Source organism: Podarcis raffonei, chromosome 1 (genome assembly GCF_027172205.1).
Source record: "Podarcis raffonei isolate rPodRaf1 chromosome 1, rPodRaf1.pri, whole genome shotgun sequence".
Taxonomy (NCBI): domain Eukaryota; kingdom Metazoa; phylum Chordata; class Lepidosauria; order Squamata; family Lacertidae; genus Podarcis; species Podarcis raffonei.
This window is the reverse complement of record NC_070602.1, coordinates 50,816,760-50,831,652: the sequence shown is the minus strand read 5'-3', so window position 1 is coordinate 50,831,652 and position 14,893 is coordinate 50,816,760. Positions and strand designations below refer to the sequence as shown.

The 14,893-nt window shown below is 45.6% G+C and overlaps 1 protein-coding gene across 5 annotated transcripts in view; it reads left to right on the top strand.

Annotated features, from left to right (window-relative positions):
* DGKZ (diacylglycerol kinase zeta) overlaps nt 1–14,893 on the top strand; it is a 137,566-nt gene that overhangs the window by 15,252 nt on the left and 107,421 nt on the right. The window contains exon 1 of one of the 5 annotated variants that reach the window (XM_053387160.1): nt 7,764–8,326. The exons of 1 other annotated variant lie outside the window; for it this stretch is intronic. In XM_053387160.1, coding sequence (XP_053243135.1) covers nt 8,265–8,326 — 62 coding nt within the window. In that variant the 5' untranslated portion in view covers nt 7,764–8,264. Of the gene's footprint in view, nt 1–7,763; nt 8,327–13,142; nt 13,725–14,893 lie in introns of those variants that run through there. 3 more of the 5 variants (XM_053387136.1, XM_053387146.1, XM_053387170.1) reach the window with 3 other exon arrangements.

Sequence of the window (14,893 nt, the reverse complement as noted above, 5' to 3'; positions counted from 1 at the left end):
CAGCAGATTCTAGCAGGGACCTTGGCTTTTGTCATAGAGCAAAACTGATGCAGCTTAGGGTCTTCAAAAGTTTAGCAGTGATTATGGTGGGGATGTGAAATTTATGTGCTCATTTGCTTTTTAGTGCATACCTGGCCTTCGAATGACAACAAAAGCAGCTTATGGAGGAACAGCAGCAAAATAACAGTTAAAAGATTCAAAAGCAGGCATTGTGAGAAATTCTAAATGTGTCAGATGGGTTTGTAGATGACAGAAACGTTCTATTCTGATAACCAGAGCAGCTTGGGTTCAATCATGTGCTTCCTGGGTTCACCGCCCACCACTCACAATCTCTACATAGCCTCAATAAATGTTCTGACAAGCCATGCATCCCCCACAACTCACCTTTCCATTCTGGAACCTTGCACCATCTTCTGGCAGAAACCTGCACCTGCAGTTCCAAATCTTTTCATTGCCACTGAATGATGCTGAGAAAACCCATGGGAGGAGGCTTAAACATTCCAAAGTGATGCACACATTCTGAAGTAGTACATACGTTCTAATTTGTTGTTAAAGGGAAACTCTTGTGTTATGGTATATGCAATGCATAGTAATACATTTAAAAACCTACAGATCTTAAGCCAGTAAGAATGTACGCTCTCAGAGTCTGTTATATCATAATAAAGCATGGTTTAAAATGCTACAAAGGCATGCGCATAAGGCAGCATTTTCTACATTCCATGTTCAATGCTGCAGGACACAGTAAAACACATTAAGTGCCCCTGGAAAAAGCATCCCACATGGGATGGCTCAGCTGGTGACCATGAGACTCTTAATCTCAGGGTCATGGGTTCAAGTCCCATGATGGGCATTGCATTGCAGAGGGTTGGACCAGATGACCCTCAGGGTCCCTTATAACTCTACAAATGATTCTATGGTTTCTGTGAGTCGTGTGGATAGTTTGGAACTGGTACAGGCGAAATGCCATTCTCCTGTTTATTGATGGAGGGTGATGTGTTCAAGACATAGCTTGCATGGTCTCTTAAATGTGCAGATGTGTAGCAAGAAAATTCCCAAGCATCCTTAAAGCTCCTTAAAACTGATACCACCTGGCAGCCCAAGGGCCAGCAAGTGTACTCTGCAGAGCAGAAAGTCTCAAACTGTGTCAGAGGTGATTTTAGGGTAGTATGACCGGTACACTTGCTCTGGGCACCGCCCTGCAGGAGGAGTGTCAAAACAATGCTGCAGAATAGAGTGTGAGAGGTGGGGGGATGGGGACACGCACTGAATTTTAGAGCCTAAAATCTGCCTCTGATTGTGTTCTACGGACAACTTGTGGCTCATGGGCTCCATTCAGGAAAAACTGTGGAACAGTCAAGAACAGCTGCACTTTTTACAGTATTTCTTCTTCTTCTGGTGACAGTGATCACAGTGCGTTGCTCAACAAAACAGGCGGATCCATCTCTTTACAAGGCAAGACTGTAGTTATTAAAACGTAAATTATGTATGTGCTTTAATTTGTAGAACAACAGAAGTTTATTAAGTAGTCCACTGAGACCCACAGCAATTTTCAAGTGGTCCTCAGGGGAGAATGTCTGAGAATTGTTGCTGTACATCAATGGGAAACACCCTTCTTAGTACGACTGTTTCTGTAGATACGGTTGGAGCCAGTCTCCTTTTGGTGCTGCTTCTGCCACTGCCACTGTAAGCTATGGCTCTTTCAACATCACAGCCTAGTGCACTCCTTAAAACGCTTCACATTAAGCATTTAAATTAGCTAGCAGCACCATTATTTAAAGCACCCCAAAGCACAATGTAAATGCTGCCTTGGGATTTCTGCGTGCTCCGGGTTCAAAATATCTCTAAAAGAAATCAGTTACAACCATTCCACTGATTTTGTTAAAGCTGGATTACACCTATTAGGTTTTGTGGCGTTCATCTGAACATACACGTCCTCCATAGTCAAGTTATGCCACATTCATTCCTGAGTAAATTCCCACAGATCTTATGATTTTTTTTTTTACCCACTCTTCAAATGCAAGACTTTTTCAGATGATATTAAATCCCATACATGTTTGTGGTGTGTGTGTGTGTGCTATAGTTGCATTAGCATGGACCCAGCACCAACAGCACGATATCCTGGTCTCTTGGAAAGGGATGGGATGCAATTAAGAACATAATAAAAGAAAGGAAGCCTTGCTGGATTAGACAGAAGTCCATCTTGTCTCGTATCCTGTTTCCATCTGTAGCCAGCCAAATACCTTCAGGAAGCCCACAAACAAAGCATTAGCAGATCCCTCCTGTCATTTGTTCTGCCATTTGGCATTCTAAGGTATATTGCCTCTCAGGCTGGAGGCTCCACTCAGCTATCATGCAAATAGACATTGGTTGACCTGTCCTCCATGAATTTGTCTAATGCCCTTTTGGAACTATCTAAGGCAAGCCATGTCCAATGGAAGTGAATTTCATAAGTTAATTATGTGCTGTTCTGGGGAAGAAGACTTCTTTGTTTGTTTTGAATATACTGCCAGCCAGTTTCACTGAGTTACCTTGAACACTAGTGTTTGGCTGCAGTGGCATTGTCTTGATTGATGAAAGAAGCTCACGCTTGTTCAATAACAACAATCTGGAGAGAAATGTAGCCCAGTGCTGGAAAGGGGAACACACAGTTCATTTTATCTAATCTTTCTATCTATCTATCTGTCTACCTATTTATTTATTTAAAAGGCTCACAAAACGAGAGAATGTTGCAACAGATGAGAAAGTAAATTTGCTGATGTTTATCACTGAGTTCATTAAATAATAAGTTTTCCTGCGCTGTACATAGTGTAGAGAGACACTTAGCCTCTAAATTGTCTTCTTTTAAAGTAAATCTCCTGTCCTGACATTCATACATCCACATTCCACACAGCACCTGCAATGGCAGCGGTTACACTAGCTGTGTAGAAAACCACACTTCCCTAGCAGTTACTTAGGGTCAAGTATGCACAACAGCTGTTTCCCAGAAAACAAAGGGGTTTAAACCCAACAGGTGAATCTTTACTAAAAGTGTGCAGTGCAAATATATACAGTTTAAAGTAAGCCCCATCATATTCAATATTCTCAGGTATGTGCACACAGGATCACCGTCTTAATCTGATTCATTGTTTCTATTCCCCAAAGACCTGTACTTCTGTAATGGAGTGTGTGGACTAGGAATTTCTAAAATAATTGCAATCATTCTTACCATACTACAGTCACTAGAATTGCTCAGACAATGCCATGGCTATAAAAGTGCTCTAAAACTAATATATTCATTCCGTAGATAAGCGTGGATTTACTTGGAAATAAGTCCCACTGAATTCACTAATAGTTGCTGTTGCTCCCAATGAAGTGTGCATCATATCACAGTCCTACAACATCTTTCAATGTGCTGCTGTGAATTGCTATGAAAACTATGGCCTGCCTGAGATATAAATGCAATAAATTGCCAATATCATTAATGACATAGGTGTGGACATCTTATTGTGATATTCCTTAGTGCATATAATACTATGCATGTAATATGCAGCTTTGTTTATTAACAATTCTTGTAATAAAGATAGGCGTGCTCAAGCTGTACAGTATTTCGTCCTTTCCCTTTAACAATGTTCCCTGTAGTGTTGGAAAACCAGAAAAGGGTTATTATTTTTCTGTCATTGATCCTTTCAAACCTTAAAAAGAATTAACTTTTAAAAATTAAATGGTAACATATATAAGGTCATGATGACAATTAATTATTTGTAAGAAAATTCATTAGCATTCTGTTTGCAGTTTTAAAATGGGAGATTCCTTTGTTTATCAGTGTTTTGTGGTCTGAATGTGAAAACAAAGGTCTTTCTGTTCCCCATTGGTGCTGGAAAGCCATCAGGACGGTAGAATCATACGGTTCGTCACTCATCAGATGATATAATATGGGTCATTCTTACCACCACTACTTCCTACTCACTTCTTGAGCCTTTCTCTCCTACTTTCTGTTCTCGATACAGTGGTACCTCGGGTAACAGATGCTTCAGGTTACAGACTCTGCTAACCCAGAAATAGTACCTCAGGTTAAGAACTTTGCTTCAGGATGAGAACAGAAATCGCAGGGTGGCAGCAGGAGGTCCCATTAGCTAAAGTGGTGCTTCAGGTTAAGAACAGTTTCAGGTTAAGAATGGACCTCCAGAACGAATTAAGTTCTTAACCTGAGGTACCACTGTACTTTCAATTCCTCATGGAGTTTTAGCTAAGTCACATGAGCCCTGTAAACTGTAAACTTTGCATGTTTTCCTATGAAATCTTAGGAAATTCTGGAGGAGGCCGTAGAACAGTAGAGGGTTAGTTTAAATTATGTCTATCTGTTATATTTGTTTTGCAAGATAGTGCTGGGAAATGTAGCTTAGGTTTTGTTTGTTTGTTTGTTTTGGTTCATTCCTTTCAGTTTCACAGCATTTTCAAAGTTTCAAAGCTTCACACAATCAAAATACAGCAATAATCAATAATGCACAGTCCACGTTCTAAACCATTTAGATATTTAAAGGCCAAAACTAGCACTTTCAAACAGATCTGGAAACAAGTTGGGGAGCCAATGAACTTGATGCAATTCAGATGTAACATGAAGATCAAAAATGTGGTCCCATCAGCGTCCTATCTGTTGCATTCTTGTGCCACCAGAGGTTTCTGACCATTTTTCAGCAGGGAAGTAATGAACCCATGTGTTATTGTGGCAAGATCTGCCTTCACCAGAAAATACTGTAATACTTTTGTTTTATTACAAATTGCAGGTGTGCCCTTTTCTGATTTAGATCAAGCATGAGGCAGGGCAAAGCTTAGTTTTAGTTTTGTTTATTATATTTAAGTATCATTTCACAACATTCAAAAGGCGTCCTAAATCAATTTATGGTAGAATAAAGATATAAATATAAATATAAAACAAGAAATGTAATAAAAAAATAACAATAGAAATACTAAAAGTGTTCATCTAAAGATAAAGAAAACTTTCTTTTCGCACCACAGTCCCATTCTGTACTGGTTACTTATTGGGGCAAGGGGGAATTGGCCAGCAAGAACTGGAGATGTGAATAACATAATATCTAATTTCACTCTTGGGTCAGCCATTTAGCTCCTTCACTTGTTTTCTGTCTTATACAACACTCCCTTCATATCTTTGAAGGAATTAGAAAGTTCTGTTGGGCTCTTTTTGTTTAAATTTATGGCTCTTATTGATGTAGGTGGTGGTAGGGAGAATGCTAAAACTGAAAGTGTGCAATTTTTGGTGGCGGGGAGGGGAGAAGCAGCTTTGTATGCAAACTTAGACTTTGCATTTGGCCAACTTCTACAAGTCTGTGAGAGCCAGTGCAGAGCACTGAATTTGGATCAGGGTACAAGTTCCTTTTCCACCATGAACATTGACCTTTGGCAAGTGTCACACCTCTCAACCTCAGTTTCTTTCTTTATAACATAGAAATAACAAGAGACCTGCCTTCCGGGGCTGCTGTGACAGCAAAGACAGTAACCTGGGCCCCATCTGCACTATGCATTTATGGCAGTAACCCACCACTTTAAACCGTCACCGCTTCCCACTTCCTGGAACTGTAGTTTGTTAAGGGTACTGAGATTTGTTAGGAGATCCCCATGCCCCACATAGAGCTACAATTTCCAGTGTTCCCTTGGAAGAGGCATTGATTGTTCAACCACTTTGAGGACTGTAGCTCTCTGAGGGGAATAAGACTCTCCTATCCGCTCTCGGCACCTTTGACAAATTACAGCCTCCAGAATTATTGGGTAGTGGTGGCTGGGAAGCCATGACTGTTTAAAGTGGTATAATACTGCTTTAAATGTTTAGTGCAGACGAGTCCATAGAAAGCATATTTAAAGTGCTAGGTAAAAGTCAGAGTGAGGTGGCAGATGATTTTGGACATCACAGAGGACAAGCAACTTGTTAGTTATAGTAAGAGTGTATTTTTTCTGCTGGGAAACAGTGCTTGTGGGATTTCCTGATTCAGGTGCCAAAATAACTTGGCCAGCCTTGGTACTATGCAGGGCTTTTCCCCCCAACCGGAGCTCATCAGAACTCAACTCCGGCACCTCTCAGGTGGGCACCCCATTGCCATTATTTCTTTTTTAATTATTTTAACACATTTTTTTAAAAAAATACAAAGTAATAATCATAAATAAATAAGAATAAAGATGTGCACCCCACCACTGAGACCATTCCATTACAACTATCCAACCTCCCAAAATTTAAACACCTCTTGTGATGGTTTGACCCCTTTCTGTTTTAACTGTACAAATTCTACAAACACCCTCCATATCTCCTCAAAATCATTTCTCCTGCATATTCCCCGTCTTACCTTAATGGCACATGTTAATTTATCATTAATAGCTATATCCCACACCTCTTTATACCACTCTTCCGTTTTATATTCTGCTTGCCACTTCCACTTCCTAGCTATAATAATTTGCGCAGCTGTCAATAAATCTGTGAGCAAGTCCTTCATAGCTTGTGAACCTTCCACCCCATTGTAAATTGATAATAATGCTACCTCTGGACTTTTGGTCAGCTTTAACCCAGTCATTTCTGTTATCTCCTTAAACACCCTTTCCAATTTTTTTTTTACATATTTACACCCCCACCACATGTGAACATAATTCCGTTTCCTGGCATCCCCTCCAACATAACACCGAATATTCCTTGTTTATTTGATTTAATCTGACTAGTGCTAAATACCATCTCCAAATTAATTTATAATAATTGCCATTCTAAGAGAACAAGGGAGAAGTTAATGGTAAGCTCCTGCACCACGTTTTCTAGAAAAATAGCACTGGTACTATGTACCTTTACTTAGGAGAGGGTCAGGGGTGGACTTTGGTAAATCTTTCGTAATATGGCACCCTGCGTGTGAGGAAAGGCCTGTCTCTAAGGTGCAGCCAAGGTTAACAGGTCCAGGAGCTCAAACAAAAAGCCGTTCTTCAAAAACACATAAAAACTTTATTTAAAAAACAAGGTTCATCAAAGAAAAAGGCTTCAAATGACAACACAAGTTAAAGCTACTCAGAAGCAAAGAAAGCAACAAGACTTGTCTAGTTATTAATCAGCTAGCACTCAAGGTGGTGCAAGTTGAGCAAGAGGTTCCTGAGCATAGAACAGAATTCAGTTTGGCAGCATGACCGGTAGCAGTGATCATTGCACGATGAACGCTGTCTTACAATAGCCCAAACCCCGAGTTTAAGCAAAACTGACCCGAATCATAAGACCTGATAGGCCCAATCATAGGGCTTAATTGGTAGAGCTTTGAAGATAATGAGCGCTCATCCCTCCCATCATGGTTTTTGGATCACCCCACTCTCATTAGCCTTAGCCTTGAAGGCCTAATAAGGGACACCTGCGCTCAGCTTCAGTACTCAGGAATCACAGCAGTTTCTCATCAAGACTAACAAATCAGGCCCAAAAGATCTATTTTTCCACACTGTGTGAGGCCAAACTTTGGCGTCCCCAAATGGATCTTCTCAATTATGCATCTTCCCTTCGGCTTGGCACCCTGTGCAGGGGATCTGCCCCACCCCACCCTAAATCTGGTGCTGAGAAGGGGTGCTCTTTTCTGTCCCCCCACCAGGCAGCCAAACGTCTTAGGTCAAAGTGTTTAGTACGCCGACGCCCTTCATTGGTTAGCAGGGCAGGGGACAGAAAGGGGAGCGAGCGTGTTTCTGGTTGTTCCCAAAGCGAGGGAAGAAATACCATGGCCTCTCTGTGGTGTGTAGCCAGAGTAGCTGACCTAACGCATTCAGATGGCCATTTCCCAACGCGGGAAAGCCTGTGAGGAGTTTCCTCCGCTGTCGTAAGGAGGCGCTTCTGCCCTGAGGGAGAATTCTCGCCACCCGAGAGAGACTTGTACGACGGGAACTTGTTGCCACTTGCCCAAGTCTGAGCAGAGAGGCTCCGGCGTCGAGGCTTCTCTCGCCTGAGAGAAGCAACGTGGGCTGCTCAGGGCTGGGAACCGGTGCGCGTGTATGCTTTGCACAGCGTGGTGCAGCGGCAGCGGCGGCCGTCTCAGGCTGCCTGCTACCCTTTCAGGAAGCCCATAAAAAGAGGAACAGGGTGGAGAGAGAGCGCGCGAACAAAGCCAGTGTGCCCCGCGCTGCGGACCTGATGGCAAGGAGCTGCTGGCGAGGGTCTGCCCTGCCGGGAATGACTCCGCAGCCCGGCCGCGGGAAGAGGGGCGGCGAGGCGGCGCAGAGGAGGTCCGAGGTGGTCTGAGGAGGACCTGCCCGTCCCCGAAGGGCAGATGTGGTGGCACCGGTCGTGGGATGTCCCGCGGAGCCCCCCCGGGAAAAGCACCGCCGCCAGGTACTGCCGGCCGGCCAGGCTGGGACTCTGCTGATTTCCTCTCGCCGTCTGGGCTGACGCCCTGGTCTCTCGCACGGAGAGCTGTTGTTTACATCCTGCTATTGTGGAGGGAAAGGGCCTTTGCCATGGAATCCCTTCCTCCCCTTGGGGCCATTCGCCGCCTGCGTGGAGGAAGGGAGGCCTGTGTGGAGTAGGGGACAAGGCGGCCAGGCTGCTCCTCCTCCCGTGCTAATGGCTTTAACATATATCCGAGAGGCTGGTAGGATGCAGGGCGTCCTGAGAGGAGAGGAAATGGGGGTGGGGAAGCAAATGTGGATTCCAGGAATCCTGAAAATTTTCCCCTCAAGAAGTCATTGTTGTGATGGAGCTGCAAAGGGGGTATCCTCATTTCTTCCTAGATACTGTTGTGGGGTGTAAGGAGGGTGTGTTTTGGGCTCTTCCCCCTGCCACTTTTTTGTGGTTGAAACTGGAAGGGTTCCATCAACGACCTCTCTCCCCTCCCCAGCGATGCTCTCCAAACTTGCTCCCATCCAGGGCTCACACTGTTGTCAGGCAGAACATTTTTACTGGTGAAATGGTATTATTATTTCTGTGAACTGCTTTGAGGTATTAACAAGTGGCATGTAAATGTTGTGTGACAGTCGCTTCGGGTGGCGGATGCTGAAGTGGACCAAGTGGGAGTGGACCAAGACGAGGGTGCCACACAATCTGCTCTGCACCCTTGACACTAGTGTGCTGCTCTCAGGTGCTGCAGAGGGTGCTACCCCATTGCCAGTATTGAAAGTAAGATTTAGCTGCCTGCCCAGTTGGCTTCTGTACATGGAATGGGGGGTGCACTTGCCTTTTGCCTCACGCAGCAAAATGTATTGAGCTGGCCTGGCTTGCTTCTATGCTGGGCTCCCAGTGAGCTGATGTGTGAAAACTCAAGGAGAAGGAAGGAGCTGGCTGTGAAGTTCATTTGCTTTGCAAAAAGGGAAAAAAAGAGGTGTGTGTGTTGTGTGGGTTTGAGGGAGTGATGATGTTGACAGCTGCTCCCATTTCCAGGGAACAGGTGTGGGTTTCCTAGGTGAAGTCACCATCTCCCTTGGTGAGCATAAATAGTCTGCATGTTGAGCGATACGGCAAAGTGGTACGTAGCTTTCCATTTCTAAAACCACAGAGTGGTAGGCCTTTGAATACCAGATCTAGGTGAGAGGGGAAAAGCAAAACAGACAGCAAGAAACTATTCAGAGCAAGAAGCAATGGGATGGAGGGAGAGGGGAATGTCTGGCCACAAACATAATGTGTTGCTGTTCCCTCCATACATTCCACTCTACCACACTGTACTGCATCTTCCCTCACACACATACCCTGTGACCCACTGAAGATGTCTGAATATATCCCCTTGAAAGCACTTGTGCAGATGGAATCGTTTCTTAGTTGAATGCTCCCGAGAACATCTGAGTTGGTCTGGGCAAGCTGCAAGGATAACTCAAGTACGATTCATTATGCTCTGTCTCATGAAATGGCAAGGATTTTAAAAGCAGTGGCATGATGAAACACAGCAATGCAAAACCTGTGTCCCTGACTTCAGGAAACTCTTTATCTGTAGTCAGGCTGCACATTTTTATTAACTTGCCTTCTGGAAGGGCTAGAGACTTACTTAAAAATAATAATTATGAAAGGCACAGCCCCGGGGGCAATCACTCCAATTGCACCATGCATAATCTGGCTTTGGTTATGTTAGTGGGTGGCATATAAATAATACAATTATTATTATAAGAACATTTGCTGCTTGAAAAGTCTTCGAGGGCAGCCTGAGTGGAAGTGGCTACCATATTTGGGGATATACATTTTCCCCCAATACTGTTCAGTGGTTAACTTGGGATTCCCACCCCTCTCCATCTTTCTTTTCCTGGCTTTTTGCTTGAAGCATCTCAACTCTTAATCCAAGTGGTGTCTTCATACTGATTGCTCTTACTCTTATCAGACCTCTGAGACAGCAGAGATTTATAACACTAGGTAAGAGATCTACTGGAGATTTGTAAACTTGGATAATAGTTCTGCACTCGGTATGAGATTATTTTCCCCTTGGGAAGACTTAATGGGCTGGACCAGGTGACCTCCTTTTCTTGCCAGGTTCTGTATGCATAATATGTCAAAACACACGCTAGGGTTGTGCCAATTTTTTTTAAGGCTTTCAATGAAACTATACCATATAAAGATGCAGAAAAATAAATCTTAGATCAAATATCACTCATGTAGTCCTTGGAAGAACCCAAACAACATTTAAAACAAAACAAAACACATGAGCACATATTGAGCATATTCAGTTGAAGCAAAGCTGTATCAGCTGTGTCACAGTCAGGAACCGGAAATCCAGCCTCACAGTTTAAGAGATTACAAAGCAGGGGGTGTGGGCTTTGTGCAAGATAAAGGGCCTATTATGCTATAACACTTTTAATAATAATAATAATAATAATAATATGCTGCCCATATGACTGGATTGCTCTAGCCACTGTGGGTGACTGCTAGCAAAATAAAACATCAAACATTAAAAACTTCCCTTTACAGGGCTGCCTTCAGATCTCTTCTAAAAGTCATATACCATAGTTGTTTATCTGTTTGACATCTGATGGGAGGGCATTCCATTACTGAGAAGGTTGACGAGCCCCATCTGCCCCTAATAAAAGAAAATTAAACCACATTGAATAGAATGTGTCTTGCTTTGTTTAGCCCTTGAACAAGTAAATTTTTTGTGTCAGCTTCTCTGATATAGCTAGGAACCAAACTTGCTGTATCAGGTTCCTGTTGTGACTCCCTCAAGATGTTTCCAAATGCAAGTCACAAGCATTCTTCCTGCCATGAGCAGGAAGTTAACAAGCTAATGTTCTGTGGGCCACAGTTTGTTATGTTGTGGGCAATTTGTTCTGTCCTATTCCAATTTATAGTGAGACTGTTATCACAAGCCTTAGCTGGGATTTGTGCTGCTCACATACAGCCCTGCTGCCATGAAGAACTGCCATAATGTAAGGCAAAATAGATGCACACAAGTGTAACTCCAAAGAGAAAGATAATTAATCAAAATAGCTGAGAGCTTTGAAGAATATGGGAATGCAAATCTAATCATTTCCATGTTAGTGAAATTAAGTGATGAGTGTCAACAGAAATGAAGCCAAAACAGAACCACAGGGGGGAAAAGAAGAGGTATCAGAATGACTGGTATATTTGGGGGGAGGTCCATAGCTCCGTGCTAGAGCCTCTGCTTTGCATGCAGAAGGTCCCAGGTTCAATCCCAGCCTAGATTGGGCTGGGAGAGACTCCCTCCTGAAGCCCTGGAGAAATGCTACCAAGTCAATGTGGTCAATACTGAACTAGATGGACCGATTGTCTCATTCAGTATAATGCAGCTTCCTGTGTTTTATGTACCCCAAGGATTGCAGAAGTACCGACCAATCAACCAACTGAAAACCCTTTTGAAAATATAACAATTAATGGGGCACACCTTTAAAGAACAGCCCTATGGTGACTGAGCATTCTTGGTATCCATGGAATGCTGAGCCTCAGTCAGAAAACAAAAACGTGGTGGTGGTGGTGCAGAGTGAAACAGAATGCAACACAGGATTCTGGAGGAGAGCATTACTTGATGGCTGGCAGGAACCCTGCTAGGAAGTTATCAATACACTTAATTTTTGTTGTTGCAGGTCCTATTTGTCTAATCTGATCTGGAAATTCCAGGGAGTAATCCCAGAGAAGCAGGACAGTGAAGCCTCTAGGAGGAAGTTGCGCCCTGGCTCGTTCATAATGTTCCCCATTGCACTCACATAAGGCTGAAGGCTAGGCTCCAGGAATTACAGAGGGCAGCTTAGGCTAAAGGCAGCAGTGGGGAAATACACAAAATGTGAACATTTGCTTGGAGACACTTGATGTCTTTAGTTTTCACCAATGGAGGCACAAACCAAACAAGCAAAGTCCTAGCTCACAGGGGAGACCTCAAATTGCTTTGCAGGGATATTTCCATAGGTAATTGATACCAAGTGCCTTTGCATGTAGGTGATCACCAGCGCCAAAAGTTATTGTCATGCCACAGGAATCAATTTTTAGGGGCTGGGGTGACTTCAGCCCCCACAATAAAATATTTGAGGGGGCTGGACACCCACAAAGTTGATGTGCGTTCCCCTTCAAATAGTGTGTGTATGTGGGGCACAATATTTTATTCAAGTTGGCACCTCTGATTCATGCTTAGCTTTGTGTTTTCGGTCCAAACCGAATTAAACTTTTTGTTTGAGTACGTATTCTCTCTTTAGCTTCCATTCCCTATAAAGTATTGCAATCTGTTTGCTCTGTTCAGGCACGTGGCCTGAGACTGCAAATGAGCCGGTAGGCTCCCATTAGCAGCGGCAGAACGGTGAGAACACCCTGCTAGGTCCGACAAATCCAGATGCTTAGAGCAAAAGCACTTCTTCGTCACTCCGTGGCGCTGCCACCAGCCCTGAGCCACAGTCCTAGGCCAGTATCCCAGATGGAATTCCCTCGCTGGCCTGCGGATCCCCCACGGATGCAAGTAACCCCTACAGTTGCACAGGCCACGCTGCCCCCAGATCTGTCCCCTAGTCTTCCTTGAGCAGAGATGTGTCCGTGTGTCAGTTCTATTTCTCCCGCCGGGTGCCTGGAGGGGAGGGCGCTCCTCCAGGCCTTCCCTATTTCGACCCGCCCCTCGCTCCGCCGCCGGCTGCCGCGCATGCAGTGCGCCCGTGGGAACGGCAGGTGGAGCTGGCCGCCTGCGTTTGCCTGGGTGTGCTGGCTGCGAGGAGGCAGCTTCCCGGGCAGCTATCTGGGGTCCTCGGGCGCTTACCTTGCTTGCTGCTGATACTTCCTGCAGCGCTCCAGTTTCCCGACGAGGCGCGCCGGGGATCGCAGCCGAGGGCTGAGCCGGGCATGGAGCGCCCACCGCGGGGACGCGCGAAGCTGTGGCGCGCCACTTGACTGCTGCTGCTGTTCTTGGGGAGCTGCCCCGCAGATTCGCCCTCGGACGAGGCAGCCTGGCGCCGCTTTCCGCCTCTCGCCCGTCTTGGCAACGGATTCATGGACTCGGGCGAGAGGCTGCCTCCGCCTCCGCTTCCTTGTGAGCCCGATCGCCGCCGTCTTGTCCCGCGGGAATGACTGGCGTCCTGCCGGGCAGGTGAGCGAGCAGCGCAGCCGGCAGGCGCATGGAGCCGCAGGAGGGCACCGAGAGTTACTTGGGCGGCGGCGCCGCTGCCGGTGGTGGTGGTGCCGCGGCGGCGGCGGCGGCCACCGCCTGCTCCAGCTCGCCGTCCTCCGCTAGCTCGGAGAGCTCCATGTGTCCGGAGCCGGAGAAGGTCCCCGCGCGGAGGCACAGCAAGAAGAGATTTACCGGGCTTAAGATCTTCGGCCGCAGGTGAGCGGGTGGGCGAGCTCTCCAAAAAATGGGGCGCAGGGCCCCGTTCTTGGGTGACGCCGGGGTGCCCCGATTCCCACCTGGGGCGCGTCCTGGAGATCGCCTGGAGATCTCTTCAGTCCGGTTACCTGCCCCGCCGTATTCGGGAGCCGGAGTGGAGTCATGGAACGTGCGGAGTTGATTCCCCTCTTCTCTGCCCGCTCCCCGTATTCTCAGCGCCAGTGTACATGAGACTAGCAGCCCGGGATTCCAGCCTGCAGCGTTGGGGTTTTGGAACGCGCGGTATCAAGAGCTGGTGGGTTCTGCGAATTAATAGGAAGGAAGGTAGAGCGTCTTGGTTACTTGTAGGTGCGGGAGGATGCACTCAAGGGTTGTCCCTGCCTATTCATATTCCTTGTCTTGGGGAGCATCTAAAGCATTGACCGGCATTGCAAACTGTAAACATCAAGTGCAGCTCTTGTTCTTGCCCCTCAAAAACTATTTTTTCTTTCTCACTGGTTAATCCTTGAGTACATTGATTCAACAAATGAAAGTGTTGTTATATCTGTTTGTAGAGAGTATGTGTGTGTGCCTCCACCCCCCTGTTTTTGTGGGGAAAGTTAATAGCTCCCCACCCACCCCATGCCTCCACCAAGTGCTTCACAAAATGTCCCTGGGCGTCATTGCCTGTTGACAAGGAATAGTAGCTTTTGAAACTAGTTGAGGTTACAAAAACAAAGGCTGTAGCCTTCTGCCTCATTGTGACACCGAGCTTGCTATTCCCTCATGGTACCTAAATCTTGGAAGGAACTGGGCTGTTGGTATTTGTCTGGGAGACAGAAATGGAGGAGGCTGTATCAGGGAAGAAGAAACATCCTTGCCAGGCACACTACTGTATTTCTATAGTTCTTAGGGTTGTCCTTTCCAATGTGCTGTTTGCCCTCAGGCCCTGTGTAACATACAGTGGTGCCTCGCAAGACGAAATTAATTCGTTCCGCGAGTTTTTTCTTCTTGCGAGTTTTTTGTCTTGCGAAGCACGGTTTCCCATAAGAATGCATTGAAAATCAATCAATGCGTTCCTATGGAAACCGCCTTCAGACCAGGTCCGGGGACAATCTGTCCCCCGACCTCTTCTGAAGGCTGGGGGGACGACAAGGGCTTTTCTTCCCACCGCCAGCCTTCAGAAGGCT